Consider the following 27,919-nt stretch of genomic DNA (forward strand, 5'->3'; position numbering starts at 1 on the left):
TACCATAAAAATTAAGCTGTGCATACAGCTAAATTTTTTCATAGACGGTAAATATGGTAGAAATTTCACAAGTATCAAGACTATTTAATCCATTTTCTGTGGTGTTGTCGTATACTGATTTTTAAAAACTACTTTTAATCTAGCGCTGCAGACTTTCTTTGGTCTTACTCTAGGTACTTTCTCGCTAAAGTTTCAGCGCTAATAAGTTTTGTTACCTACCTGAAACATATAAACATTTAATTAGGGCGCGTGTACACGGTGCCGCCTCCGCGCCGCCGCGCGGGCTTTACGTGTCTCGTGTACATAGCGCGAAGGTGCGGCGGCGGCGCGGCGGCGGGCTTTACGCGTCTCGTGTACATAGCCCGAAGGTGCGGCGGCGGCGCGGCGGCGGCGCGGAGGCGATACCGTGTACACGAGCCCGTGCGGCGGCGGGGCGCGGCGGCGGCGCGGAGGCGGCACCGTGTACACCGTGTACACCGTGTACAACTTCATGATTAAAATATACCGATGTAAATATTCGTGGAGTTTTAATACAATCAATCACCCTGCGGCTCTGTCGCGACGGCAACCATTTTTCACACATCGCCGAACGTGACCTACGATAAAAGCCACAATTACAATAAAGACCACGGGCTATTAAATTTTAATAAGCTTTGAGGTACGTAATCCAAAATAATTAGTCAACGTATCTGAGTTTATTAAAGTAAAATTGTTTTTAATAATTACACTCATAAAATTGAAATGTCATTATCTGTGCATACTGAAAAACGTGAAGTTGTTATCTCTTAATTGTATGGGAAAAATTACACTTCAAATGTAGGTAAAATTAATGTTCATTTCCATATATGTCACGCTTTTCTAGTTAGACTGATTTGATCACTGTTTAACTATTCACCGGCTCGAACATAAAATGTTCATAAAATAGCTTAAATATTCTATTTTATTTACAATTGAGTCTAATATACTAGTATTAACTATTCATAGTGTAATAGGCATGGCGATGGCGTGGTCAGATACTATTCACTTTGCTGAAAGAGGATTCCCCTTAGATCGATCAAAAGCCTTTAAGTTCATGAAGATTCACACATAGTTGGTCAACCTGTGCTTGGTTCTGCAAGCGATTGGAATAAATATAAATACATAGCGAGCTACCTTTGACATGCTATGCTTATTTTTTTTGTCAACATTTTTTTATTAAAAATTTTAACATTTCATTCTGTTGAAATAATAATTGATAACTTGTATCCAATATTAGAGCCGTAAATCGCACTATGAATTTTTAAAAAACTTGTCTAAATGTTGTCTAAATGGTCTTCAATATGAACGCGTTAAAATACTCGCATCAGGTAACAGTGACCTTGTAAGGCGTTTTTCATTACTATGAAGTGGTTTTATTAAAACCAGTTTATAGCCGATCCGATATGATAGAAGAGAGCCACTTATACAAATAAAAATGTTACTGATAATAGTGATAATACTTATAGATTGAGTCACAAAATCGACTTGCCGTTCACGTTTATAGTTGTTTCGTATTTTTTGGTCCGCCATTTTTTCAACCGCTCGTCTGTACTGCGCTGGGCCGCGGCGTCTCAGACGCGTCGATTTACCATTCGGAGTGAATTTGACAGGCACAATGTTTATTACTTCCCATTTACTGGCCTCTTTTGTAAGAATCTTTGTGTGGAAATAATTTATCTAATTTGGAACAAAGCGAAATATTCGAAGGCATATCACTCGAAATAATTCGCTTACGCTCGCTCTTAAAATGCTTTAGACGTTTCTTAAGTAATGTTCTGGTTCCCTTTGTTTGCTTTTTTTCTGTAACCTTATTGTGTATTCATTCTATATCTTAAATAAACAATTAAATTAAATATGCAAGCAAAATATTTTATTTTATTAGGGTTAAAATATATGTATAATTTAGTACCTATTTATGTACTACAATTCAACTGATATAGACATTTTAATAAAAACTTCTACTTACATCAAATATGACTTAGGTACACAAACATGTAGTTTATTAGAAGTTGTTTTGTTATGTTATAATATTTTGACAATAAATTCTTTATCTAAACATGATTAAGTATTATACCTGTTTTTGATGCACACCCAGCTGCAAAACTTAAAAGTGTTATGTTCATTCATAATTTTTCATTGATGTGTCAATGCAATTATGCAGCTCGCTGTACCTACACAAGTACAGAGAAAATATATTAAATATGTAGATTTACCAACATAGTTCTAAAATTTTATATTTAATGGCCAAAGAAGAAAAATTGCAAAAAATCGACGAGGATGGGATTCGAACCCACGCGTGCAGAGCACATTGGATTAGCAGTCCAACGCCTTAACCTCTCGGCCACCTCGTCATGTCGATCGCTCGCGAAATTACTGTTCACTTCTTATCGAGCGATACGTCATCGGAAATAATGTTTGTTTGTATGGAATCGGTATGTAATTAATTGAATCTGTTTACAATAAAGTTATTTTACATAACGTGGACACGGTCGTAGAGTTCGCAGTAATATTTTTTTTAAATGATTATTATTCTTATTACCTACAGTTTCTGAAGACATCGAAAAAATCCAACGGTGGTAATGGCAATCAAACAGTTGATTTCCAAAAAGAACGATTCGATATTGTTTGTTTCTTAAAAACAAGATTCTTAAAAACTTGCAATACCATTTTGACTTAATACTTACATACCTTCACCTAATGTATGGATCAGAATGCTGGGCGACGAAAGTGACGGATGAAAGAAGAGTGCACGCAGCAGAAAAGAGAATGTTGAGATGGATGTGTGGAGTGACGAGAAAGGATCGGATTAAGAATGGGTATATAAGAGGAAGTTTGAAAGTAGCACCGGTAACGGAAAAGATGAGGAGTAGTGGGTTAGCATGGTATGGGCATGTAATGAGGAGGGATGAATGTCATATAGCCAAAAGAATGTTAGGGATGAAGGTTGATGGACAGAAAGCGGATGGAAGACCCAAAAAATGATGGATGAATTGTGTGAAAGAGGATATGAGAAAGAAAGGAGTGAGTGCTGAGGTGACGCAAGACAGAGGAGAATGGAAGAGAAAGACATGTTGTGCCGACCCCACATAAAGTAAGATAAGGGCAGGAGGAAGAAGAAGAAGAAAACTTACATACTTTCACCTCGACCCCGGAGTCCCAACAACTAGGCATAATTGGGGGTTAGAATTATACTGGTTGGTTTCGAGTGGTTATGTTAATAAATAAAACCGGCCAAGTGCGAGTCGGACTCGCGTTACAAGGGTTCCGTACATCACAAGATTTTAAACAATGTTCTTTTTTGACGTGAAACGTGAGTGAAGTTGCTTATAATGATGTTTAGGGAAAATAATTAAATAAATCAATTTTTTATAATCTTATTTAGTGACTACTCGTAAGTCTATGAACGGATTTAGGAACGTAGTGTCAATTGCCGACCGGTCTGACCTTGTGGGTAATGATCCTGCCTGTGAAGCGATGGTCCTGGGTTCGAATCCCGGTAAGGGCATTTATTTGTGTGACGAACACAAATATTTGTTCCGGAGTCATGGGTGTTTCCTATGTATATAAGTATGTATTTATCTATATAAGTATGTATACCGTCGCCTAGCACCCATAGTACAAGCTTTGCTTAGTTTTGGGCTAGGTTGATCTGTGTAAGATGTGTCCCCTACATTGATATAGAATAAAGAACTGGATACCCAATCAGCCGCAAAAAATGGCCCCACAAAAGTAACGTTGAAACAGATCACGCGTTACTTTTTCGTTCAGTCTTGTTTGAAACGCTCAAATGTGAAGTTGTCAACTATTACGAAATGTGCCGTTAAAATATGTAAAAATAACAATGATAAAACAAGGAAAAAGGATGGAATGTATTTCTTTCGGTTAGTTCTTTGGATAGCATTACATAATTTATGTAATCTGGTGGTAATTTTATGGTTTTGAATAAATTAATTTGTTAGTACCAAAGAAGGGATGTCAAGGAACAAAAATCTAATGAGTCGATGTGAGGTCAATATTTATTTTTATTTTTATATGGAATTCGTAAGGAATAATATTATGTTTAAATTCAAGATTTCCAAGAAAACCTATGCGACGTGCAAAGTGGACTGCTATTTAATTATAGCAAGAGATAGGGGTGATGCAGTTTTAAACAAAGCAAAACGGCACTTGTGTGATCGGCCCATTTCCCTGTTTCCGACAACCAATAAGGGCTTATATCGACTAACTGTAAATGCTAAACCTGTCTGAACACAGTGACAACCACAGGATTTTTTTGGTTTATTTCCACCAACTCGCTTTGGTGGTAACTAGTGGGAATTATTTTCCCCAGTAGTTACCAGTGGTAAAAGGTGGGAAAAAAAATCCTAGTAGTTACCACTGATATCAACTTGGTGGTAACTAGTGGGAACAACCCGATTTTTTTTTATAAAGTATGGACTTTATAAAAAAAAATCCAATCAGTACCTAAATGTCCCCGTGCACCCGTGCGATGAGTAAATGTAGATCTAAAATACACAGTTATTTTATTTAATAAGTTGAATTTATTTCAAGGAAATTAGTATTTAAAGACGTATACTTACTTATTAAAAATTTAATTTGTTTGAATTTGAACCACGAATTAATTTTATTTAAACTCCCGATTAAATTAAATTTGTTTTATTTATTACTTCAATTGGTTTTTCTGTACAGTAATACCTATTCAAGTGTACCAAAGTGACTCCATTCGTTCATTATTCTCGTTTAACGTTGCTTGACGTAAATACGTTACGTTTAGTGCCATCGGACTAAATTTTTTAACAGTGTTGGTACTTATGTATGCAAATTTGACACTTAATGCTTACGACATTAAGCTCTTTTCTGTACGAAACATTTACCTTGACTCAAAATTTACGTAAGCGTTTTTATCATCAATGCAAATGGTGCGAAACGTCATTGGGATCCACATTTCTTGACGTTTTTGTTCTGCTTTGTGTGTCTATATATAAAATTAATTTATAATATAAAATTAAGTCAGTGGTCCCCTAATATTAAATTAAATTAAATACCTAAATTAAATTGATAGATCAAACGAAGGTAAGTTGGCAGCGCTTTTGATAGCATAGACTAATGCTCTAAGCATAGACTATTACGCAAGTGTTATTTTAAACGTCAATCTTCTATGAAATTATGAAATTTACTTAACACTTGCACAGTCTGTGCTATCATAATCTAATACCTACAAGACGTCTATAAGTAAGAAACCCTTAGAAACTTATTATACAGTTTTTTTAAATGTTATCCAAATTTGATTGTGGTATCTGAAAAAAGTATGTATAGTGCCGGATTGTAGCGGAAAATTACTAAATACATTATCTACTTACCTTTTCTCGAAACGCTTCGTCGTTTTTTTGTCCTAACTATTTATCCTAAAATTACCAAAAAAAAATTTGAGTTACTCACAATGAGCTCTTTCATTTGATATGTAACAAGATATAGTTTGAAAACCTTTATTTTTTAAGTTTCCCATTAACCCCCAAAAGTGGCTCCCATGTTTAAAATTCATTTGTTTGCGTTACATGTCCGTCTTTGAGTCACAAACTTGCATATGTGTACCAATTTTCACCTTAATTGGTCCAGTAGTTTCATAGGAAACATTTAAAAAAAAACCCGTAGGGCTAGGGTCAAAGACTAAGTAATTAAGTTCGACTCACGCTTGACTGCACATTTCTAATAGGTTTTCCTGTCATCTATAGGTAAAGAACTATTTTGTGTATTTTTTTCAAAATTTTAGACCCAGTAGTTTCGGAGATAAGGGGGGGGGGGATGGTCATTTTTTGCCTATTTTCTTGAATAACCGTTAAACTATTTATCCTAAAATTATAAAAAAAATATATTTGAGATTCTTACCTACAATGAGCTCTTTCATTTGATATGTAACACGATATAGTTAGAAAAACTTTATTTTTTAATTTTCTCATTTACCCCCCAAAAATGGCCTCCATATTTAAAATTCATTTATTTACGTTACACGTCCATCTTTGGGTCACAAACTTACATATGTGTATCAAAATTCAACTTAATTGGTCCAGTAGTTTCGGAGAAAATAGGCTGTGACAGACGATCGGACAGACAGACAGACAGACGAGTGATCCTATTAGGGTTCCGTTTTTTCCTTTTGAGGTACGGAACCCTGAAAATGACTCGTTTATGAATATTCTCATGTACAATACAACACAATTCTCAGACGGACTAGGTACCTTCGTAAGACTACGCACTCCAGCTTTCCCGTCACGTGCCTCCTCCGATGGCTCTCCGAGGCCCATATTTCCCGTACCCGTAAAGTAAAGCATTCAATAGTGTTCACAAGTGCTCACACGAATTGAGAGGGTGCGTACCGCGTAAAGTCGTTTACTTAACTATTTTATGTCTACGGTTTGCATAGAGAGTTTACTTTTTGGAGTTATTTGCTTAAGCGTTTGTAGCGAACGTGACTTGTTAGTCTTATACAAAATATTAGGTTATTGTATAGCTCCTTACTTGTAAAGCTCCTTTTATTTCCATACTAGCTTTTGCCCGCGACTTCGTCTGCGTGGAATTTGGGTACCTTACTTTGTAACAAATCTGCTTTTTGTTCATCCTTTTTTTCATCCCCAAATTGGTCCACTTTATAAATTTCCACCCCATTTTTTACACCCTTAAGGGATGATTTCGAGGGTAAAATTTTTATATTCTTCCCCACAGCTCAAACTATCTGCATACCAAGTTTCATCGAAATCGGTTCAGCGGTTATTGATTGCCCATACAAATTTCCACCTCCTTAAGGGGTGAGTTCTGAGATAAAAAGTATCCTATGTCCTTCCCCGGAAGTCAAACTACTTACCCATATACCAAATTTCAACTAAATCGGTTCAGCGGTTTAAACGTGAAGAGGTAACAGACAGACAGACAGACACACTTTCGCATTTATAATATTAGTATGGATAGGTAAGCTAGAACTATCCATCTGTATCAACTTTAAAGGATAGGATGAAGGAATATTTCGCATATGCTCCAGAAGGTAAAAATATGTTTTCCGACCGAGTAAATGTTATTATGGGGACTTAATTGTCCCTTTATCCTTAGTAACAGTATCACGGAAGCCAAATTAGTGCTAAAATATAATTAAGATACGAGTTTGATCAAATTACAACTGTATAAATATTTCGCCAAACATTTACATAATAATAAAACAGCAGGGCGAATTCTTTATCAAGTTACAAAAGCAATTATCAAGTTCAGACGGATCGGAAAGCGCACAATCGAAATTTACACAAATTGGCGTCTCCAAACAAAGAAGCCTAGCCTGCAGCCATAGAATGATAAATTATAGAAGGTAACTATTGGCAACCGTAAGACAAAACAGATAATAGTAGTAGGTACCTCTCCCTCACTATAATTTTGACAGCGAAAGGTCACGAATCATATTCGCCCTCCCTTATGCATGATACGTTCTCTAACTCATTCGATAGACCAACTGACACTGTTTCTATAGTCTGTAATAGACTTTAGCCAATGTCGAATGGCCAATGATAACCAAAACATTGAGTAATAACACTGACCGTAAATACTGAAATGAAGCCGATTTTTAGTATGTCATGCATTTTGACAACATAGCATTCGTGCATTGCAGTTTCGCTCATTCCCTCGATTATGATAGAAGAGCAAAAGAAATGGAGAGTCGTATTTAGGTTTCTAGGCTTTATTATTCTTGGCTTACATTGTGACATTCGCGAATCGCTCATTCATATTCCGAACAAGTGTTGGAATTATTCACGAAGAGAAAGAGCACATTATCTACTTCGTTCATCGACATCGTATCTCGATCTAGCGGATGTTATAAAAGATGCTTTAGTTACTGTTAAATAAAGTTTACATTTCAGGTTAGCGTTTACTTAATTGCGAGGTTGAAAGAGTAGATGGTCCTTATGTACGTTTTAATGAAAGAAAGTAGGTACAGGTCCATTAGGGCGGGAATATTCATCGGGTGCAGCGGAATGATAATCATTCCAGTTATTGTTATGGGTTCGGCGCTGGATGAATTAATTCTATGAGCTCAAGCTGGGCCATTGGTAATTTGAGGTGAGTTCCTTCTTTATTCACATTCTGCGTAGCAATGAAACCTCATTCATCGATATTAAACTTTCGTGAGACATATTTTAAACTGTTTATACGACAACGGTTTCACTCATTTAAATTTTTAGTCGCTATTGGCGACATGTTTCAGGGACAGGCTCGAGTGCTCGCGGCGACTGCAACTCGTGCACTGATCGCGCCGCCCGCCTCGTCGCTCGTTGCGCGCGCGCTGACAGAAACATGTCGCCAATAGCGACTAAAAATTCAAGTGAGTGAAAACGTTGTCGTATAAACAGTTTAAACCTCATTCATGTTAAAGGGTTTTTATCACATCAGTGAAGAGCGCAAAATAAGTATAATTATAGTTAGATCGAGTTTGTATTTGTTTTTAATTTGACTCTTCATTGGTAATAATTATTTTAGTTTACCAGGTAAATGGCCACGACGGGTTAGGGAAGTTTTATTCTTATGTGTCTTCGTGATCTGCACAATTATGTCAGCGTTCAAAAATGGTTTTAATCAACACAAAATACCTACATATTTTTAGTCGACGACCCCTTAATTCAGGGCCGCAGTTTAAATTCTGTATTAAATATCAATAAGTTTAAATGTTATTAAATATATTAATAAAAGAAATAGCTAAAATGTGACTCCTGAACTTTGCTAACTTCTCAAAAATGTAAAACTACATTTTGACAATCTCAAAATGGATTTCGTGACATATGTCGTCTCTGACTTGCGCTCTTTCAAATTGCCTTTCCAAGAATGAGGACATTAAACCAATTTTTACTTGTCACGATCGTAAAGTTCGTCTTTATGGATGAGTGCAGGCTGCATAAAATAGACTTTTATGCGTTTGTGCATAAAAGTAGAATTGTGCTGTAGCCTATAATTTAGCAAAACCAAACACAATTTTTTTGCCCGACTGCCGTAAGGTAATTTTCGAGCGTATTTATTTAATTTATGTCTGTCTAAATATTAGAAAAGGCCTGCAACCCACGCCGTTTGAAGAATTAGAACGTCTGAAGTTTCATTAGATTCGTCTTAATTGTGCAACTTGCAAGTGACATAGGTTATATTTAAATAGCTTGAGAATCCTAAACACAGTAGTGTTTTTTAATTTCTGTAATTCGACTCATTTATATAGCATCTACTTTTCCTACAACCTCCCGTATTTGAAAGCAATCGAGTTCCATTAGCGCTTTGTTGCTGGTTCGAGAAATGATGGCATTTAGCTGAATTCAATAAACTAACTTAATATTTTTTTTATTCCTTAAATTTATTTTTATTTAATATATACCTACAAATCATATGTGACTTGATTTACGCGCAGCTTTTTAAAACACGATGCCTTTCACAAGGCTTTCTATGTCGAAAATGTCGAAATAGTGCACGTTAGTAACAGTCCACAATTATTTTCGTCGGTAAAGTGTTTTAGTTCCCACTGTACCCACCGCGAAGTGGCACTTCAATGAAAACGTAGTACAAAGTGCGCGTGTCCTCAAACGCTCTTTTGCTTCAGCCACAAGCGATAAGAGCGCTCCAGAGGCTTGATTCTACTCACTACCCGCGAACAGACGAGCCAACATCCAACCAAAACCAGTATAAATGCCCTCTAAGTTCTTACGGGTCTCGAGTTCAAGTAACACTGGATAGTTCAGATACTCGACTCGCAGAAACTTGGCTAGCGATGGCATCAACACCTCAGGAGCGATTTCGGAGTACGTCAAATACAGCGTTCAGGATGGTGAGTGTTTGGCCAGCCTCTCCCGACAATGGCGGCACGTGTCTGTTTGCCACGTAGATACTAGTTTGCGTACCTACTCACGCGCCTGAAGATTTATTCACATCACACTTAACCGCAGATTATACAGCCTTGGCACACGAGGTGCGTACATGGCAGAATCGAACGCGGATTGTGTATAAGTAGCAGATACTCCACCCTCATTACAAAAATAGAAGAGTTTTCTAAATATATATGTATATGAAAAACTAAAATATTAACCACAATAAGGAACCTAATAATCATTAATAATAAAGCTCTTAATAAGGGAACAATTCGGCACCGCCAGTAGGGCGGGTCTAAAAACTCTAAATCCTAAAATGAGCATTTTTTACTCACCTTATTAAAGAATAAAGAAACACACAATCTTCAGAAAATTCGAGCTTAGGTATGTACAAAGTATTATTATGGTGGTGGGTTTTGGAATAAAGATCCTAAATGTCAAACATGTGTTAAGATGGTTACACTGAACAAATTTCCACAAAAAGACACACTAATGGACACCTTGAGGGCACACATTTTCATATTTGTCCCATGCAAATCTTGAAACTTTGTCAGTGTGACCATCTTAATACATTTTTGACATTCGGGATCACGACCCCAAAATCACCCAATAGTTTTAAGTAATCTGCGACATCGGTGCGAACCTGGCCTCTAGTAAGGCGGGGAACTCGATCAATTTGTCTCTACAAACATTAGGCGGGATGTTTGCTCCGCGAGTGCTAAGGTGACGGGCTGCGGAATTTGGGAAAACCAAGGCCTCCGATACATTGGAACCCGAGCATACTTACTGTACGTAGTGCCGTAACGTATTTTATGGCGAAGGTGAGAGAATTATTTAGAAATAATAAAAATTTAAACCGAAAAAAATATCATCTTGTACAGATCGAACTAACCCCAAACTAAGGAAACTTTATACCAGGGCTAGCACCTTTTTATATGAGAGCAACCCTGAAATTGCAAATGAGATAAGTTCAATTCAACGATTGTATGGAGACGTGAATATTTTTCTGTGATTATTGAGTTACTGTTGACCACGAACGCCGTAAAGGGTTCGAAACGTCGCAAAGTTGCCTAGTTTGATGGTAATACGGCACCACACAAAACGCATTACTTACTAAATTGTACGAGTACCTATTTCCATAGAAATAAGGCTGTAAGGTTTTCCAAACTCAGAGCCGGGTGCTTTGAACTTTCCATTCCACTTTTGCTAGTGCTCAAGTCGGATGGCTCTCAACTTATATTTCTGATAAGCCATTGCTATTCCACTTGGTTAAGCGAGTAGAGCGCTCTATAACGGCCGACGAATAAATACATTTATTACAAACACACACACCCCACCTGTAGGTGGGTACAGATTACCAGTTCGCCGGACGTTATCAGCCTGTCAGTTAAACGCAAAAAGTGACAGTTGCGAACAACTTACAGGCTGATATCGTCCAGCGAACTGGTAATCTGTGGGCCACTTTAGTACTGTACTGCTCAGCGTTCGACTCACTATTCAGTGAAACATTGTGAATAGACAGCGCACCACGTCGAAATAATTCGACGTGGAACATTCGGAACATATTTCATCGAATACCTTCCATGTTATTCTCAAAGGGAATTAATAGCCGTATTAAATGTATCAAGCAAATGGAGGTATTATTCGTGATTTCATTTCAGCTATTTTCTTTTGTTGTATTTTAAAGAGAAAATAATATACATTCCACATATGCAAAAACAGCATTCAGCGCATTTACTTTTTTTTTAAAGAGTCGGAAAACGTTCACACACACGTGTGACATGTGTACCTACTTGAAGTTTTATTTACTCATGATTACTTCGAACACCAAAATCAACAATTACTTTAATGACGATTCGATTTTATCTGTATGATATTTAAAAAAAAAACCTAGTCTGAACTAGGTAGAGTTTATATTTTTATAAAAGAAAATATTTTCTTTGTTTTGCGCCTTGTGAGGAAACTCCTTTTGTTGCAGTGGAGAAATATTTAGTTGAAACAATAAAATTGGCATTGAGGCTTGAGCGTGTAACTAGACACCGTGTGTAGAACTAGAGATTACATTAGACAATAGGGATGTTGCCTGTATCAATTTAAAATTAATTATTTCACACCATGCACGACATAAAGCACCAGTAAAATATGAAATACAAAAACCTAGAACGCATTTATTTTCAGACACAATTTCTTGTGAAATATTATATGTATTCCGATTTTGTACAGTCGAGTTCACAATAATCTTTACTAGCTAAAGTTCCAAAAGCGTCTTAGGACACTAACAATAAGATCGTGTAAATATATTTTTGGAACGTTGGCTTGTAAAGATGTTTGTGAAGTCGGCCTTATACTACATAATTTGTTGAGAAAGAAAAGAACGTCGTTTTAACATTGTAAGAGTATAATATTTAAAACTTTCGCGTTTTGAACACATATTAACTCGCATTTATAGACGGGTCTAACGCGAAATTTATACACATACCTTTATTTACCGACGTTAGCCGCGACCATGACCAGTGAAACCTGCGGGCGCAGCATGGTTCTATTTTTATCGCCTGTCACTATGCCCGTCACTTTCGCACTTCGATACTTGTTAGAACGTGACAGGCTTGGTGACAAGCGATAAAAATGCGACCGTACTACGCCAGCTGTGTCGAAACGTCGGTTAATAAAGGTATGTGTATAAATTTCGCGTTAGACCCGTCTATAAATGTGAGTTGATATTGTAAGAGTACATGAAGTAAGCTGTGCGCAGATAGTTAGGTATCGGGAACATTAATCACTGGTAAAACTTAATTGGACGGCCGGAGCTGACAGACAGTCGCGGCCTTCGCTGGAGGGTGTTCCGCTGTTACTGCTAACGTTTGTAGGATGAGCGCATTTAAGGAAATAAGATGGAAATTACTCTTTATTAAAGTTGTTTATACTGAATTGCTAGTAGTTGGCCAGCCAAGTAGCATTGGGAACATTAATCACTAGTAAAAAATGTTTTTTTTATTACAAAATATTTTTTAGTTTCCCCTCATCATCATTGGCTAAGGCCAATTGCAGACGATTTATGGTGTAAAACCGGAGAAATATATACACCGCCTGGGACGAAATTAAGGAAACGCAGGGATGCCCAGCACCTGCATTAACCTCTCGGCTTCACTGTCTTATCCCACAGGAAAGGCGAGCCAATACGTGTGGAGACAGGTCAGCTGCAGGAATCTGCCGCTTATTTCAGGTTGGACCCTACTCGCGCCTTACGGAAACTCCATTTCGGGTTTTATTTTGGAGTATCCTTCTCCTAGATGGATTGCAAACCAATGCTAAGAGGACGACCATCTCCCCTGTAACGAAATACCTTCCTTCTTTCCCCTCATAAACTGAAGTTATTCAACGTTATTAAAATATTATCTTAGATAGAGATCTAAGATAATATTGTTAAGAGTAACAATAAGATTTTATTTTGTAATTTAATCCTCATAATTTTAATCAATCTTCTCTTAATTTATTGTCAATGCAACCTAACCAAATCTCTCTCTCTTCCAAGCTATAAATCCCACATGGTGATTTGGTCAGTTTTCCGTATCTTTCGCTTCCACTTCGCTCTATCCTCGACGTCGCTTTCGGACCTAACCGCAACCTAACCAAATGTACAAATAGGTGTAATGGTGATTAGAACATATATGTATATCTCCTGAAGATGTTAAGATAAGTGCATGTGATTGTGAAGTCAAAAATATGGGGTGTAATAAATAATTATAGTTTGTCGATTCCTAACAGACCCCGACGGCGAATCCTTTGTCTATTGTTAAGTAAAACCGCACGTGCTACTTACTTACCTTGAAAAAAAAGGGTCTTATGTATTCTAATTGGCACCTGAGCGCGGGCTAGTCCAACGCTTAAAAAAACAGTGTAGGTGCGCTATGTGCGACTGGTTCTGTAGCGTTCGACTCGCCGGCACTCAGTAACCAAAGTACTGATTGCCGGCGAGTCAAATGGACCACACACAACCTAGAAAAATATTTTTCCATTAGTTCATTTTGAACCTTATTGCAATCTCCATTGAGTGGTAATTCAATAACCAGTAAAAACGGCCCAACCATTTTTAGGCAGGTAGAAGCACGTGCGGTTTTACTTAACAATAGACAAAGGATAAGCCGTTCGGGCTCTGTTAGAAATCGACAAACTATACCGATAATGCCTAAGCGCCCACACAAGAACCGTGTATCGTGTAAAATAGCATCGCTCGCAAAACGCTGACGCTCGCAACTTCAAATATGCTGCGCAAGTGTTTGCTGCTTATAGCGAGAGCACAGATCACCTCCGGTAGACTACTAACTTGAGCTGGGTTCTTGGATCATAAGATACCTACGTTTCGTCACATTTGTATTGCAACAGTCACATTTCTGGCCTTGCATTATAATTATGATAAAAAGAAAACCGGTCAAGTGCGACTTAATCACACATGTCATAGACGAGGGCTAAAAGTCACGAAAAATGTGACGATTGTAATGTTTTATACTTATTAAACATCAGGACCGACGTTACGAGTCGTACACCATTTTAAGCGAATTACTCGTAATTACACTATTTAGCTGCGAAACTTAATCTCTGTGTTGATATCAGAGACTAGTAAATCAATTTATTACGATTTACTAGCCTGGTATATTTTATTTTATTCACACATAGATTGGAAACTGAACACCGTCGATTTCGGTGTCATGATTTATTCGACGAGCGCTTATGCTTGATGAAGTCGATTCATTTAAGATGCTTAGTCTATTGTGTAGTTATCTGTGAGGAAGAGCCTTAATGAGAAATCTGCTTATATCTAGTATTAGCGATGAGTTCTTAACAAACTTACCGTGTAGTTTATTACATACATTAGTTACGTAGTCATCAGTTCTCTAATGAGCGCTCTAGTTTACCTTGTTCTATACTATTGATATTAGTTGCGGTTGATTAAAATGTAACAATACATTTTGAGTGCTGTTTCCATTCGATTTTATGTTTACTTTGAATCCCTTTAACACATTTTTTTTTCAAGCAAGTTACTGCTACTAAATTTCATTGTTTCTGCTATTGGACTGCCAGCAACACTAGCGCGCCATTTTATTTTTATTTTATTTTATTTTATTTAAATAGGTACAATAACATAATGCAGGCAAACAACATTGTAACATATTTCTCACATAAGCAACTTATACATTACTTACATTACGATTATAATTGTACACAACATTATCATGGAATAATTATTAAGCTAAATACAAGTCTTGACTAAGATAATCTTCTGTTATTAAAGATAATAAAAGAATATAGTATAGTACAATAAATAGTTAACACGATAAAATAATAAGTATTTACTTACAATTTTGGGACAACAAAACATTTTTGAACCTAGGCAAAGAAATGTCTAAAATATCTAAATCAATATCCAAACGACACATTCTAAAGATAGGCGCATTATTGGATACATTGTTATTAGGAACCATAGGCAAGGCAAACAATTCTCGATTCCGTGTTCTATTATTGTAGGCTCTAATGGAGACATAATCCATGAGGTTACTGTCGAGACCACCATGCACAATTTTATGAAGTGTAACTAGATCAACGACGTCGCGTCGGGACGATAGTGATTTTAAATTATATGCTGAAAGTCTATCTGTATATTCGGGAAGCGCTCGGCGTGTTTTATTTTTAGTGGAAAGATATCGTAGAAACTTTGCCTGTATTGATTCCAATCTATCAGAGTGTGTCCTATAAACTGGTTGCCAAACCGACGAGCAGTATTCGAGCGTAGTCCGTACTAACGCGGAGTATAGAACAATTAGGCTGTATGACACTTTGAAAGGTTTAGCGGTTCGCTTGATAAAACCAAGCATGCGATTACATTTCGACAGCATATGTTCATAGTGACAACGGAACGACAATTCACTATCCAATATTACCCCGAGATCTCTAATGGAAGCAACCCTTACTAATCGCTTGCCATTAATATTATACTCGTGATCAATCCAGTTGGTTTTTTTAGTGAATGTAATTGACTGACATTTATCAATATTCAAAAACATGAGGTTAGTGGTGCACCAATCAAATATTAGGTCAATATCTTCCTGGAGAATGAGGCAATCATTTTCAGTATTGATGACTTTAAAGATTTTTATATCATCTGCGTATGCAAGACATTGTGATTTAATCCTATTTAAAAGATCATTTACGAAAAAAACAAATAATAATGGGCCCAGATTAGAGCCCTACGGCACGCCTGATTCAGCCATAAATGGAATAGAGTCATAACCATAAATGCTAACGATTTGGGAACGTCGATAGAGATAGGACTCAAACCAACGCAGTAAATTTCCATGGATTCCAAGATGATTCAATTTTTTCAACAGTATGGCATGGTTCACTCTGTCGAACGCCTTAGCAAAATCTGTATAAATGGAATCGACTTGCTTCTTTGCTTGAAAGGACAAACACAACTCCTGCACATAGGAAAGAAGGTTAGTTGACGTTGAACGCTTCTTTACAAACCCATGTTGGCACGGACTAAGCAAATGGACAAAGTGATTATAAACCTGAGTGAAAACGACACCTTCAAATACCTTGGCGAAGCAGTTTAGTATGCTGATAGGGCGATAGTTTGACACCTTGCTTTTATCCCCACCTTTGTGGATAGGAGTAATTTTAGTCAATTTCCAGAGATCGGGGAACGTGCCTTCCTCCAGCGATTTACGGAAAACAATGTACAAGGGTTTTGCTAACGCTTCAGCACATGATCTTATAAATATAGCAGGTAAGCCATCCATGACTGACACATGACACTTGCACTCACCTGTCCGTGGTTGACGAACCCGTGCCTCGCGGCGATGTCACCCACGTGGTGCGCCCCGGCGGGCACGTGCACCGCGAACTGGTTGTGGTACATGCTCTCGCGCACCGCGCCGCTCCACCCCAGCACCGCCAACAGCGCCAGCGCGCGCCATGACTGACACATGACACTTGGTATCACTCACGCACACAACCACATCAGGGTCCACTCACACAACTTTGCACTGTGTTCTTGAGGCTCCAACGGGCATCCCACTTTTTGATCACCTGTAAAGAAAAGCAATATTTCATTTACCTACTTACAATTTTATAATAGATAATTTGACTGATAGCGGGTTTTTACGGTTATGAACACTTATGAATTTATGGCCCGTTATCACCAACAGTAATAGATACCTGCCCTCAGCTTTGGTGTAAATTAACCATATTATTAATTTATTATGTTATGTTATTTTCTCGAGTATGTTGTGTTCATATCAAGAAGGGCGTACTCCTTCCCTAATTATTTTTAGTTATTACTTTAAGATTGTTTTATGAACCAAAAAAAAAATATAAGTAAATTAAGACTTCGAATACGAAATTACGCCGCTCACTAATTAACAATAACTTCCTTAAATTGATACTGGGCGACCGGCCCGTAATGGAAATTTGGAAACGTATTTTTTCGAGAGGCGTAACTGCTATACATACCTATAATATATATTCTTTGCTCCCTGATCAAAAGGCTTAATTAAAATGCGTCGTAATTGGTCCGCTCCGCTTTCGAACACAAGAGGCGAGAGATATTAAAATTTAATAAAGTGTTATTCTCTCGCCGCATTTTATTTCTAGCCTTATTTTAACGTCCCATAAATATAAAGAGGAAATTCGGGCCACGATAAACATATTTGCAGGAGCGACGTAGGGTAACCAGTAAATTTTTAACGTCCTAGAAAAATCGCTGATTCTTAAAGAATATACGTGGCACGTACGCTTTGGCACAATGTCATTTAGTGTTGAGTCGCTCACTCGTGAGGCACCTCATTTGTACCACTCATTTTGTTAATTTGTCGCAGTACTTCGTACCGCAAAAATGTCTTACTTCACTCCTCTATTCATTTTACTCATTTACTCGCGCGCATCACATACACCTCTTCCCACACAAATCATTCACACACTTCAAATTTCAAAAAAACTCTTATCCGTTCAAATTCACTCGCGAGTCTCGCGACCCACAAAACTCATACAGTCCTCACAACTCGCAACAGAGTCCCTGGATCGCGCGAGGCGCTAGGCGAAAATATCTCAAATGAAGAAACGAGTAATGATCCACACTGTCAACTGCCGAACTACAAACCTTATTGCAACGACAAAAGGTCCACCGAGAAATGCGTTGACTTTGTACCACTCACCGCCTCTCTGTGACATGAACCCATCAAAAATCTTTTCAAAATGAAACAATGAATTAGAAATACCCAAAGAGGGAGTGAGACCGACACGCGACGTACTTCAATATCGCTTCGCGTCGCCGCCGAAAATACGTTAACAATTAAACACAAAAGACAACAAGCGTAAGCGCTGCAAGCTTTCATACATCTTTAAAAAATTGTCGCTGTTGGAATTAATGGAATAGTTGACGCTGAAAATATGCTAGTACCTCACCTCATTTGAAGTAAGACAATGTAACACCTCATTTTAGAAAATGAGGTACTCATACAAACTCATTTTAAATTGATGTCCTACCCATCACTAATGTCATTTCACTTATCTGATTGTTCCATTAATGCTTTGGTTTAATTAAATGTAACGAGTATTAATTATGTTGTACGTAGTAACTGTATATTTACGTCACTGACTGTGCTTATGCCTACCGCAAAATAATTACTGAAAATATGATTTGTCACAGCTTAGGGACCATCATTCAACGCGGGAGGTCTATACCTCTCGGAAGAGGAAAAAACCCGACGCGTGGTGACCCTAGTCAGCGGCAAATCACGCGCCAGATAAAAGCAATAAGCGAACGCAACGCGAACAAGTTAAAAGAATCCGAGGGAAATCCTCAGATAATCCAGATAAGCCACGCGGGAAAGTATGAAACGCCTGACCGTGAATATATCAAAAATATTTATGAATTTTTATTTGGAAATTTATCCAACGTCCAACCAGAGTAGATTTATTTAGAGTAGTTCATCTTCAAATCAAAGATACATACTGTACGCCCGACAGTAAATTCAGGTTACCTACTTCAACCCAACAGAGAGTGATTTAGGCCACATGAAAAACACATAGGTATAGTAAATAGGGCCTACAAAAAAATATAAAAACGTGAATGGATAAATAAAAGCGACCAGATGTCGATCTGCCATAATTTCAGTGCAAATATAAAACATTATCGAATTAAACCGAATGGCCAAAATTACTCTCCAGGGGCAATGTTAACCAGACTTTACGGTAGTTCATGTGCAAATAATAATAATAATATAGCCGTTTATTTTCAATAGAAAACGATACATGCTTGATTCATTATAAAGAACATTAATTACATTTTCAGTAACTTAATCTAATTATTATCTAGTTTAATTAATATTCTATTTTTGCGGTTTTATATATATTATATGTATTTTTTTTTCTGATTGTAACTATTGAATTTATATAAAGTATATTCTATTGGTTGTCCATTTATGGACATAGGCCTCCACCATACTATGCCATAATGTTATTTTCAGAGTTTTGTTTTATTGCTTTTAAGTACTTATAAATGTATTATTATGCTTTGTCTTTCCTTAGATTGTCTGGTTTAATATGGAGGGTGCTGGTCTTCTACTCCCACGGTGACCAACCGGCTTGGGAGAGATTTGTAATTTTGTATTTTATTCATTTTGTTTAAATTTTAATTTCAGTAGTAGAGGGAGTCCTTGTTCATTGCTATATTTTGACTGGTTCCGGGGTATTTGAATCAGATTCTGATGGCCCGATTGTGCGCCAGTATGACGTCAGGGTGCTATCCGCTGCTGTTTTGTTTTCCTTATTCTACCTGGCAACGTTATCTTTGTGCAAATAACGGCTAATAATAATATGCTATGAGGAGACTAGTTTTCTGTATTATAGTTAGTTTTTTTAGCATTACAAAAAAGGTAAACAATATTGACGTGTCTTTTTATTTAAAAACACATTTGAAAAAAAAGTCACGGCAAATATGTACCTAACAATTATGAATTATTTACATTATTTTGCTTTCATAAGTAATAGTTACTGATTTTTACAACGCTTTTTTCAATTAAAAGACACGTCAAGATCGCGTAGTCTTTTTCTAATGCAAAAAAAAAACTATAGGTAGTAGGATTGAACTGTCCGACCTGTCCGTATTTCAGAGATTTCGTCGAACGTCACGGTCCGAGAACTGACAAACGGCCCAAGATAGATTACTTTCATTGTCCCTATACTGTGGGCTAGAGCCAAACCTTTGAACATTTTTTGCTCGGTTTCCGCGTGAATGGTTTCATATGTATCATATTCGTTCTAGTTAACGGTCGAGATGAAAGTCCGGGAAATATTGTAAGGGTCAAGGTTATATTTATCGATAGTTTCATGGAATTATTCACGATTTATGAGTGTGTGGGGCCCACTGTCGCCGACGATATCGGCCTGTCAGTTAAACGCAAAAGGTGACAGTTCCGAACAACTGACAGGCCGATATCGTCCGGCGGACTGATCTTCAGTGGGCCCCTTTAAAGATAGATAGAGTAGTTAGAGATAGTTGCTTATTGCGAGTCGTTGTCTCCGAGTACCTGTCGGCGTTCGGCTTCCTGTCTACCGCGCTATTTGTGTTGTGACTACTTACCATTTTTAATTATAATGTCTCATTTCAAACTGGGGGGTCTGGACATCGGATGATGGTAGCATTGACGTAGGAGAAAACGGGGTCATTCGAAGCATGATTTTTGGATGATGGCGTAATTAATGAACAGCCTCCTATTCAAATTTCAACCAAATTCGTGTGCTTATATTAAAGCAGAATAAGTAATATAGCCGTAAAATAGAAGATATTGCTCACAGCACCGCAGTGCAGATTCCAGCTCTTTATGGTTATGCCGCAAGCAAAGCAACGCGCAAGATATCGTTCCAGACAGTTCACTTTTGTTACACTGCCGTATTCGAACTTCAAGATATTCACAAGAGACGACACGTACTAGATTCATTCTAGATACGTTGTAGTTTAGATTTCAACTAGTTCTCTTTTGTAGCTCAATTCGGGAAACCAATGTCACTTTTACGTTAGATAGAGTTAGATATCTGTTAGATGTTAATTGGATCTCTAAGTCATATCTTGTGGAAATCGTTCAAGAGTATCTCCAGAATCGCGGAAATGTCAAAACTGACAGGTTAGATCCTAAAAATATCGTTATCGTATCTTGGTGATGTCTCACAGACATCTTATAAATATCTATTTCAAAATCCGAATCGGGCCCACAGTTCGTTCATTCAGTCATTTCAATTTGTAAGGAAATGAAATGTTTTCCTTAGAATAGATATAGGAATTTTAATTGCAAAAAAAAGAAGTATATGCGATTGAAGTGCACTGCATTCAAACCTTATAAATAAAAATGTTCCCCTACAATCCCCGATACAATTTTTCGCCTACAATCTTTTCCGTCAACCTTAGACTGGTAGATAAGGCCTCATGGCATTAAGTTCGCCTTTTGTACATTCAGTTTTTCTTTTATGCAATATAGTTTAAATAAGTAAACGCCCTTTATAAACAGCTAGTTATTAGCTGTCGTACGTAACATAAGAACACTAATTTCAACATGTCCCTCCCTATCAATACATGACAAGACAAGGGTGACAAGTTTATTGTGTTCGTGCATGACCTTAACTCTGATGGCGATGACCTAGGTACAGGGCCAGATTAACCCTAAGGCAGAGTAGGCAACTGCCTATGGGCCCCGACTCGAGGGGGCCCCGCCTCGGCTAGGGGGCCCCGGCGGCCCCGCGCGCGCCAAAAAAATATGGTTTCATATGGCCAAAATTCATAAATAATTTTTTATGGTACCTACCTATACCTAATGTCCAATATCAGTTTCTCAGACACACAATCATCAAATGATTATGTAAATTATGTTATTTTATAGCTTTTAAAGTCTGTAAATCGAGCTCTAATTTCAGGCTCCCGAGGGCCTAAAACCTCATTAATGAAACTTCGGCCCTCCGAGTAACTCTTGTATGACACATATATTATTGTTGAGTAACATTTGATGGTTGGTTCGTATCAGAGCGCTGCTTTCTTACAGTTCGACCTTCGGCGTCGCTTTTTAAGAAATATAAACATTGATTTCAGAAGCTTAGCCTTTTGCCTCGCATGAAAGCTCACCTCGCTGGTTATAAGTACGCTTCGGGCTTGTTAAGTATGTGGAGATTGCTGAGCTCGACCTTCAGCCTCACTTTTTACCTCAATTTTTGGTTCGTCTACCAAATCTCTTCTTCAGCTTAGCCTTTGGCCTCGCTGTGCCAAGCTCGGCCTGCGGTCTCGCTTTTTAATGCAATGGACATTGGTTGGCGTCTGTGATCTAGCTGAGCTTATCCTGAATTTAATCATGTGGCTCGTATGGTCGGACAATCGCTGTTAAGCCTCGCAAAATATTTAACTACTTATTGAGAAAAAAAGAGCTCTCCCCACACTGGACGCAAGGAGGAATCGGCAAAAACTAATATAAAAAACCTTTATGTCCACGCAAGAGCGAAAAAGACATCGTTCGGCATGTTCGGATCGGCTCAACCGACACCTGAAGGTTGAAATTAAAACCGCAAACTTACTTCCCTGTACTGAACAACTGAACTTATGTATGCAGAATTAACTGTAAGGGGGCCCCGAGCATTGCACTGCCTAGGGGCCCCGACATGTTTAATCCGGCCCTGTCTAGGTAAATAAAGCAAACGAAATATTTTTCAACACCGTACTATACAATCAATAGAAAAGATATTGTGAACGGTTTAGACTAATAAATCGTATTAGCAGTCTAATTATTTTACAATTTCCAGTTAAAACTAAATAAGCCAGGGCCCATGGCCTGCTCTTATCATAAGCCAAAAAGTTTGCAAAGGAACTTGTTATTGTCAGTTTGTAATTATAGTACATTGTGCAACATGGGGCGTTGGGGCGTAAGTTAAATATTGCAAACGAGAGTAATTTAAACTCGAGTTTGCAATATTATTACGCCCCGAGTTACACACAATGTTTTTCATCACACTTGCGATACAAAAATGAAGTATAAAGACGAAAAACTGTTAATTATGGTACTAGAAACTTCATTACTCCCTAGGGAAAACGCTTTTTCTATTACTCCTGCTAAGCCTGCGTGCAATTCCACATTTACTGAACGAGTGTGATGAAAAGTATATTTCATTTTCCTTATCGTTAAAAGAATGACACATCCAAAGCAAAACGAACAATTGTTACAGCAAACGCCTCGCAATAACATTGAAAATAAATGTATTAAAATGAAAAACAAATTAAATTAAGCGGTGCAAATTTAATGTATAAGACTTTTATTTACTCGGTAAAATTAAGGTTACACAAAGGCCTTATACAACAATATTTATGTATGTTCAGACGTGTCATTCCAACTGTACAATCAAGTGCGAGTCGAAGGCTCAGTCGAACCAGATTCGGCATTAATTTTTATTGTTATATTATTTGGAGCCTGTCCTGTCCCTTTCCCAATATTTCCAGTGATGGTTCTGGCCAAACCCGAAAAAGAAGTCCAGTTCATCCCACCGTCGCCGACGACTGCCAGATCCCCATTTCTAGTTTTCGGGCTCCCACTCCGTAGTGATTTCGCCACACAATTCATTAGACATTCGGCAGACGTGACCAGCCCAGTCTCATTTTAGGCTGGCCGCCTTCCGAGCGAATCCGCATTAGAACTTTAAAATTTTCTTTATATATACGAATATGAAGGTCGCACAGTGTCTGTCACTTTCTATCGCGTGTATCAAAAATTCATAGGCCCGCCCGATAGAGCAAATATTTAACATTCATTATATACGATACGTCACCGTCGTATAAAAAATCGGATTTGTGACAGTTTTACACTGGCTGAGAAATAGAGTAGGTATACAAGCATTAAGAATACAAGGCCGACATACCCTCGCACGGCGCGACCCGCAGGGACAGAATTTAAAAGGTCTACCACTGGAATTAATTTGAAGCTATCATTGGGATAATTCCATTAGGCGCATCGGAACAAGGGAACGGAAATATTTACGGGCTAATAACGAGGGCGTACATATTAAATCGCGCGTAAAAATCAATTATGGTATTGGCCTAAAACGTTGGTTTAACAATTATGGCAAGGAAACCAGAGTTATGTCGTAAATTAGTAAAAAAAAATATTATAGTTTTTTTTACCAGAATGGCGTTTTTTATTGGAGTCTAATAACTACGAAGGAGAAAACAAAGGAAACAGCAAGCGAAATAGCTGCCTTTTAATGTATTTAAGTCAAATAAAATGCAATAAGCCACGTTCCAAGTATCAAAAAAATCTAATAAGAACAACAATCTTTTTAGTAAAAGAAACATTGGTTTGATTAAATGTACCTAGCAGTATTTTTCGCGTCGAACGAACAGCTGTTGCGGATAAAGTACGGCGCTGTCGCATCTCCGACTAAAACCTAGGCTAGGCTAAAACCTAGCTCGCTAGACTCGCTAGTAATGCCGCTCGGTTTATCGGCACCGGCAGGAAATAGGGTTGCAAGATTCCAATGTCTAAATTCCTGGTAAATTCCTGGATTGACAATGAAACTATATTTTAATTAGCAGAGGCTAGTAGCTTTTATCGATCGAACCTCGAGTTGGGCGGTATGGTGGTATGCCAGCTGCTCTGACAGAAAGTGACGAAAAGGCTAAAAATTTAACTTCTAGACAATTGTCACTCTTGCTTGAAAAATACCGATATCTTATATATTTTTCAAGTACCAGGTATGAATTCCACACTATTGTATTTCTAATTTAGGAAAAACAATCAACGTGGGGTTGAAACAATATACAAATATTTAGACAACATAAGAACGCATACTGTGCACATTTTGGTTACAAAGTAAAACCTGATATTTTTTTCGGTTTTCACAAGATGGTTTAACACGGTCCGTACAAATAATCAAAAATCCAGAATTGTTCGTCTGCTAACCCTACACAAAAGCCGTCCCATAATAGCTACACACCGGTGTTATTCTCTACTACACACTAAAGATGGGGTAAATTTATGCGTACACAAATATATTACCATAAATTTTGAGTGGGAATATGTACGAGTACACGCCCAAATAAATGCAGCCGTGCAATTTCCCCGTGTTCAGTATAATTAAAATGTTCCATGGCATCCGTATGGAAAGCAAACCGCGTTTGCCAAAAGTTTATTCAAAAGGATACACTATAGGTACGTTCACATCTGAATTGAAGCCAAAACATTGTTAATTTTACAGTCTACGTCCAAAATTTTGAAATAGACTTATTCGTTTCACATGTGTGTGGTGATCAAACCTCTGTTGTTCTGTATAGAGCAGATTAAAATCGTTCTCAATAAATTGGAAAAAGATTACTAACAATTCGGTCAGGATCCTTATTATATATACAGACAAGAGATTAAGGAATACATTTTCACTTTCAGGAGTGAGCTATAGCGAAATTTAATTAAGTGGAGATTAGGTACCTTTTGTATGGAGGATAAAGAACTTGTTAAAATGTAATAGAAAAACTAGAACAGGAGCGCAGCTGCTGCTCATTCATTTTGAGTTGACGGTTCGGTGTGATCAATCAATTTATCATTCGCCCGTTCGACGTTACCCCGTTTATGCTCCGAACGTTATTATTAGGATAACAAGTAAAGTGGCACATTCGCTGTCGATGGAGAGGCCAGTGTTGCCCACTAGGAATTAAAAAAAGATACCGACTAAGTAGATTTTTTTTTATTTAAGTAGATGAGCAGGAAAATTATTCTAAATCGTAGGTACCTAATAATAAAGGCAGGCCAATTGTCACTCACAGGACACATGTTTACAGTTCAGGACGTGGTGCTGTGGTTTTGGTTGGTAGGAAATTGACACAGAAGCACTTTTGTCCTTTAAATGACTTTTTGTTAGAATTTTCTTTGTATGACTTTTTGTTTGAATAGGTCTAAATGTGCTAAGCAGAATGTGCCAAAAGCACCTAATGTGCTAAGTTGGTAACACTGATCGCACAACCCAAATCTCACCACCTACCTACAATTAGGCGGTTATTCGCAGCATTCGAGCATCGTGGCATGAATAAAACATGCTTCTCTACTCGCAAGTACACTTCGAACAACCACTTTAAGCTGACCCGACTGGGCGCTTGAATCTAACAATAATTAGACGACAAAGGTTCAACAAATGGGTCAAGTTATTTGGGTGTTTGATACATTGCTTTTGGATATAGAGGGCAAACGAGGCATACAGTGGCGCAAATATGTGGTGACGTAGACAAACACTGACTACTAATAACAGGACTAATTCATGATTGATATATGGGAACTACAAATGGATATACGTATATACAAAACAGTCCTAGACGATGCGCTGAACGAATACCGACAACACTCGGTAGCGGTATGCGTTCAATATCAAAGATACTCGAAAGAAGATCGGTACGTAATACTTTTATTGTATTCATGTTACGCGGAAACACTTTTCATAAAACGGTTGATATTTAAAGGGATGCATAGCAATGTAAGGCGCTTACCGTGAGGCGAGAATCTGCACTTAAAATGCAATGTATAATAATGTTATACACGCTGCACATTACAGGGATTCTGGCTTGCGACAAACGCGAGCCGACGACGGGCAGGCTCGACATCAAAAACATGTTCACAATTTGCACCTTATTTCCTGGCAATAAGGTGAAATATGCATACATATTTTTGATGTCGACTGTAATAGCGGTAGTAATGGGAATATTTATGTTTGCAGCTTTATTACGGAAGCCGATTAACGGCAAACAAATGTAACCGCAATAGCTAAGCCTTATTAATGGAACTGCAGAAGCGTAGGCTACTTTTAATTACTTTTCAATGTATGCTTTAGACATAGAATTTTTATCAAAACAGCAATAATTCTAGGTACGTTATTAAAACATTTTGTAAATTTTTGCGCGGCCGACCATTTCAGCCTTTTGTAACTGTCTAACTGACTCGTAAGTAATTGATAAAAAAACGAAACGTGTTGAACAAAGCGCGTAGGAAAAGGAACCTACATAATTTCAATAATTTTAGCTACTAAAACACTCGATATACTCTCTAACTACCTACTCAACGAAACAAATTAAATGAAAGAAAACTGTAAGTGTGACGGTTACATAATAAACAGTACGACGCAACTACCCGCTAGCTTCACTCCATAGGGAAGTGTCATGGCGTGCGCGTGGCTGCGGAGTGCACAAGCGATAACAGTTGTTTCATTTGGTCACCCAGTACACAACGGCGCCTGGACGTCACAAATGGCGACGAGGATAAAACATCACCAAAAAAAAATTACGAAAAGGAAAGGTAACGGTGGCGGAAAAAAAAAACAAAATACCTAAGGTATGGAAATCCTAACCTAATAGCTACCGTAGTTGTCCATTTGCTCCCGAGCTTCCGATTGTATTCAGGCAATACAAAAGTTTGGGCGAGGTGATATTCGGTGTAACGAGTGACGTACGGTTGTACATAATACGGAAATATTAAAATTGCAACGACTTTGTTACGTAACTAGGTTATGAAATTCCAAACTCACGTCAGAGGAGTATTAAAGAAACTAGTGCAGAATTTATATATTAGTGTAAACTGTAAAAAGGTAGATCTTGTACCTATACCTAATTTTATACCTACTTAGGGCGACATGTATTGCAACCCTATGAGGTACAGAACGTTACGGCCCAAAGCATCTGTAATTTTCTGGATGCAACGGGCATTAGTAATGAACTTTAAAGGGCCGTCACCATAGATCAATACGTGGTCGACGTGACACTCAAAGGCCCGATACTACCCCAATAATAATAAATATAAATACCTAATTTTATAGTTTTGTTTACAATCAATGTTAATAAAAACAATTATGTATATGCACAGTTGATTTTGTCGACTGTTTACATAAGAACAGTAGTTAACTTTACAACTATTTAGTGAGTAATTGATGGTAGGTAGCTCGGGAGGAATGTTTACCAAGCAAAG

The 27,919-nt window shown here is 37.7% G+C and overlaps 1 protein-coding gene and 1 non-coding gene across 2 annotated transcripts in view; both read right to left on the bottom strand.

The window, feature by feature from the left end:
* LOC134656410 (furin-like protease 2) overlaps nucleotides 1-16,969 on the bottom strand; it is a 95,130-nt gene extending 78,161 nt beyond the window's left edge. Inside the window, exon 1 of the mRNA XM_063511937.1 lies at nucleotides 16,720-16,969. Coding sequence (XP_063368007.1) covers nucleotides 16,720-16,881 — 162 coding nt within the window. The 5' untranslated portion in view covers nucleotides 16,882-16,969. The remainder of the gene's footprint in view (nucleotides 1-16,719) is intronic.
* Nucleotides 2,288-2,369, bottom strand: Trnas-gcu (transfer RNA serine (anticodon GCU)). The gene has a single exon. It is a non-coding gene; the product is annotated as a tRNA-Ser (tRNA).
* Nucleotides 16,970-27,919: the final 10,950 nt, after the last annotated feature.

The sequence above is a fragment of the Cydia amplana genome, chromosome 18, assembly GCF_948474715.1.
Source record: "Cydia amplana chromosome 18, ilCydAmpl1.1, whole genome shotgun sequence".
Lineage (NCBI taxonomy): Eukaryota > Metazoa > Arthropoda > Insecta > Lepidoptera > Tortricidae > Cydia > Cydia amplana.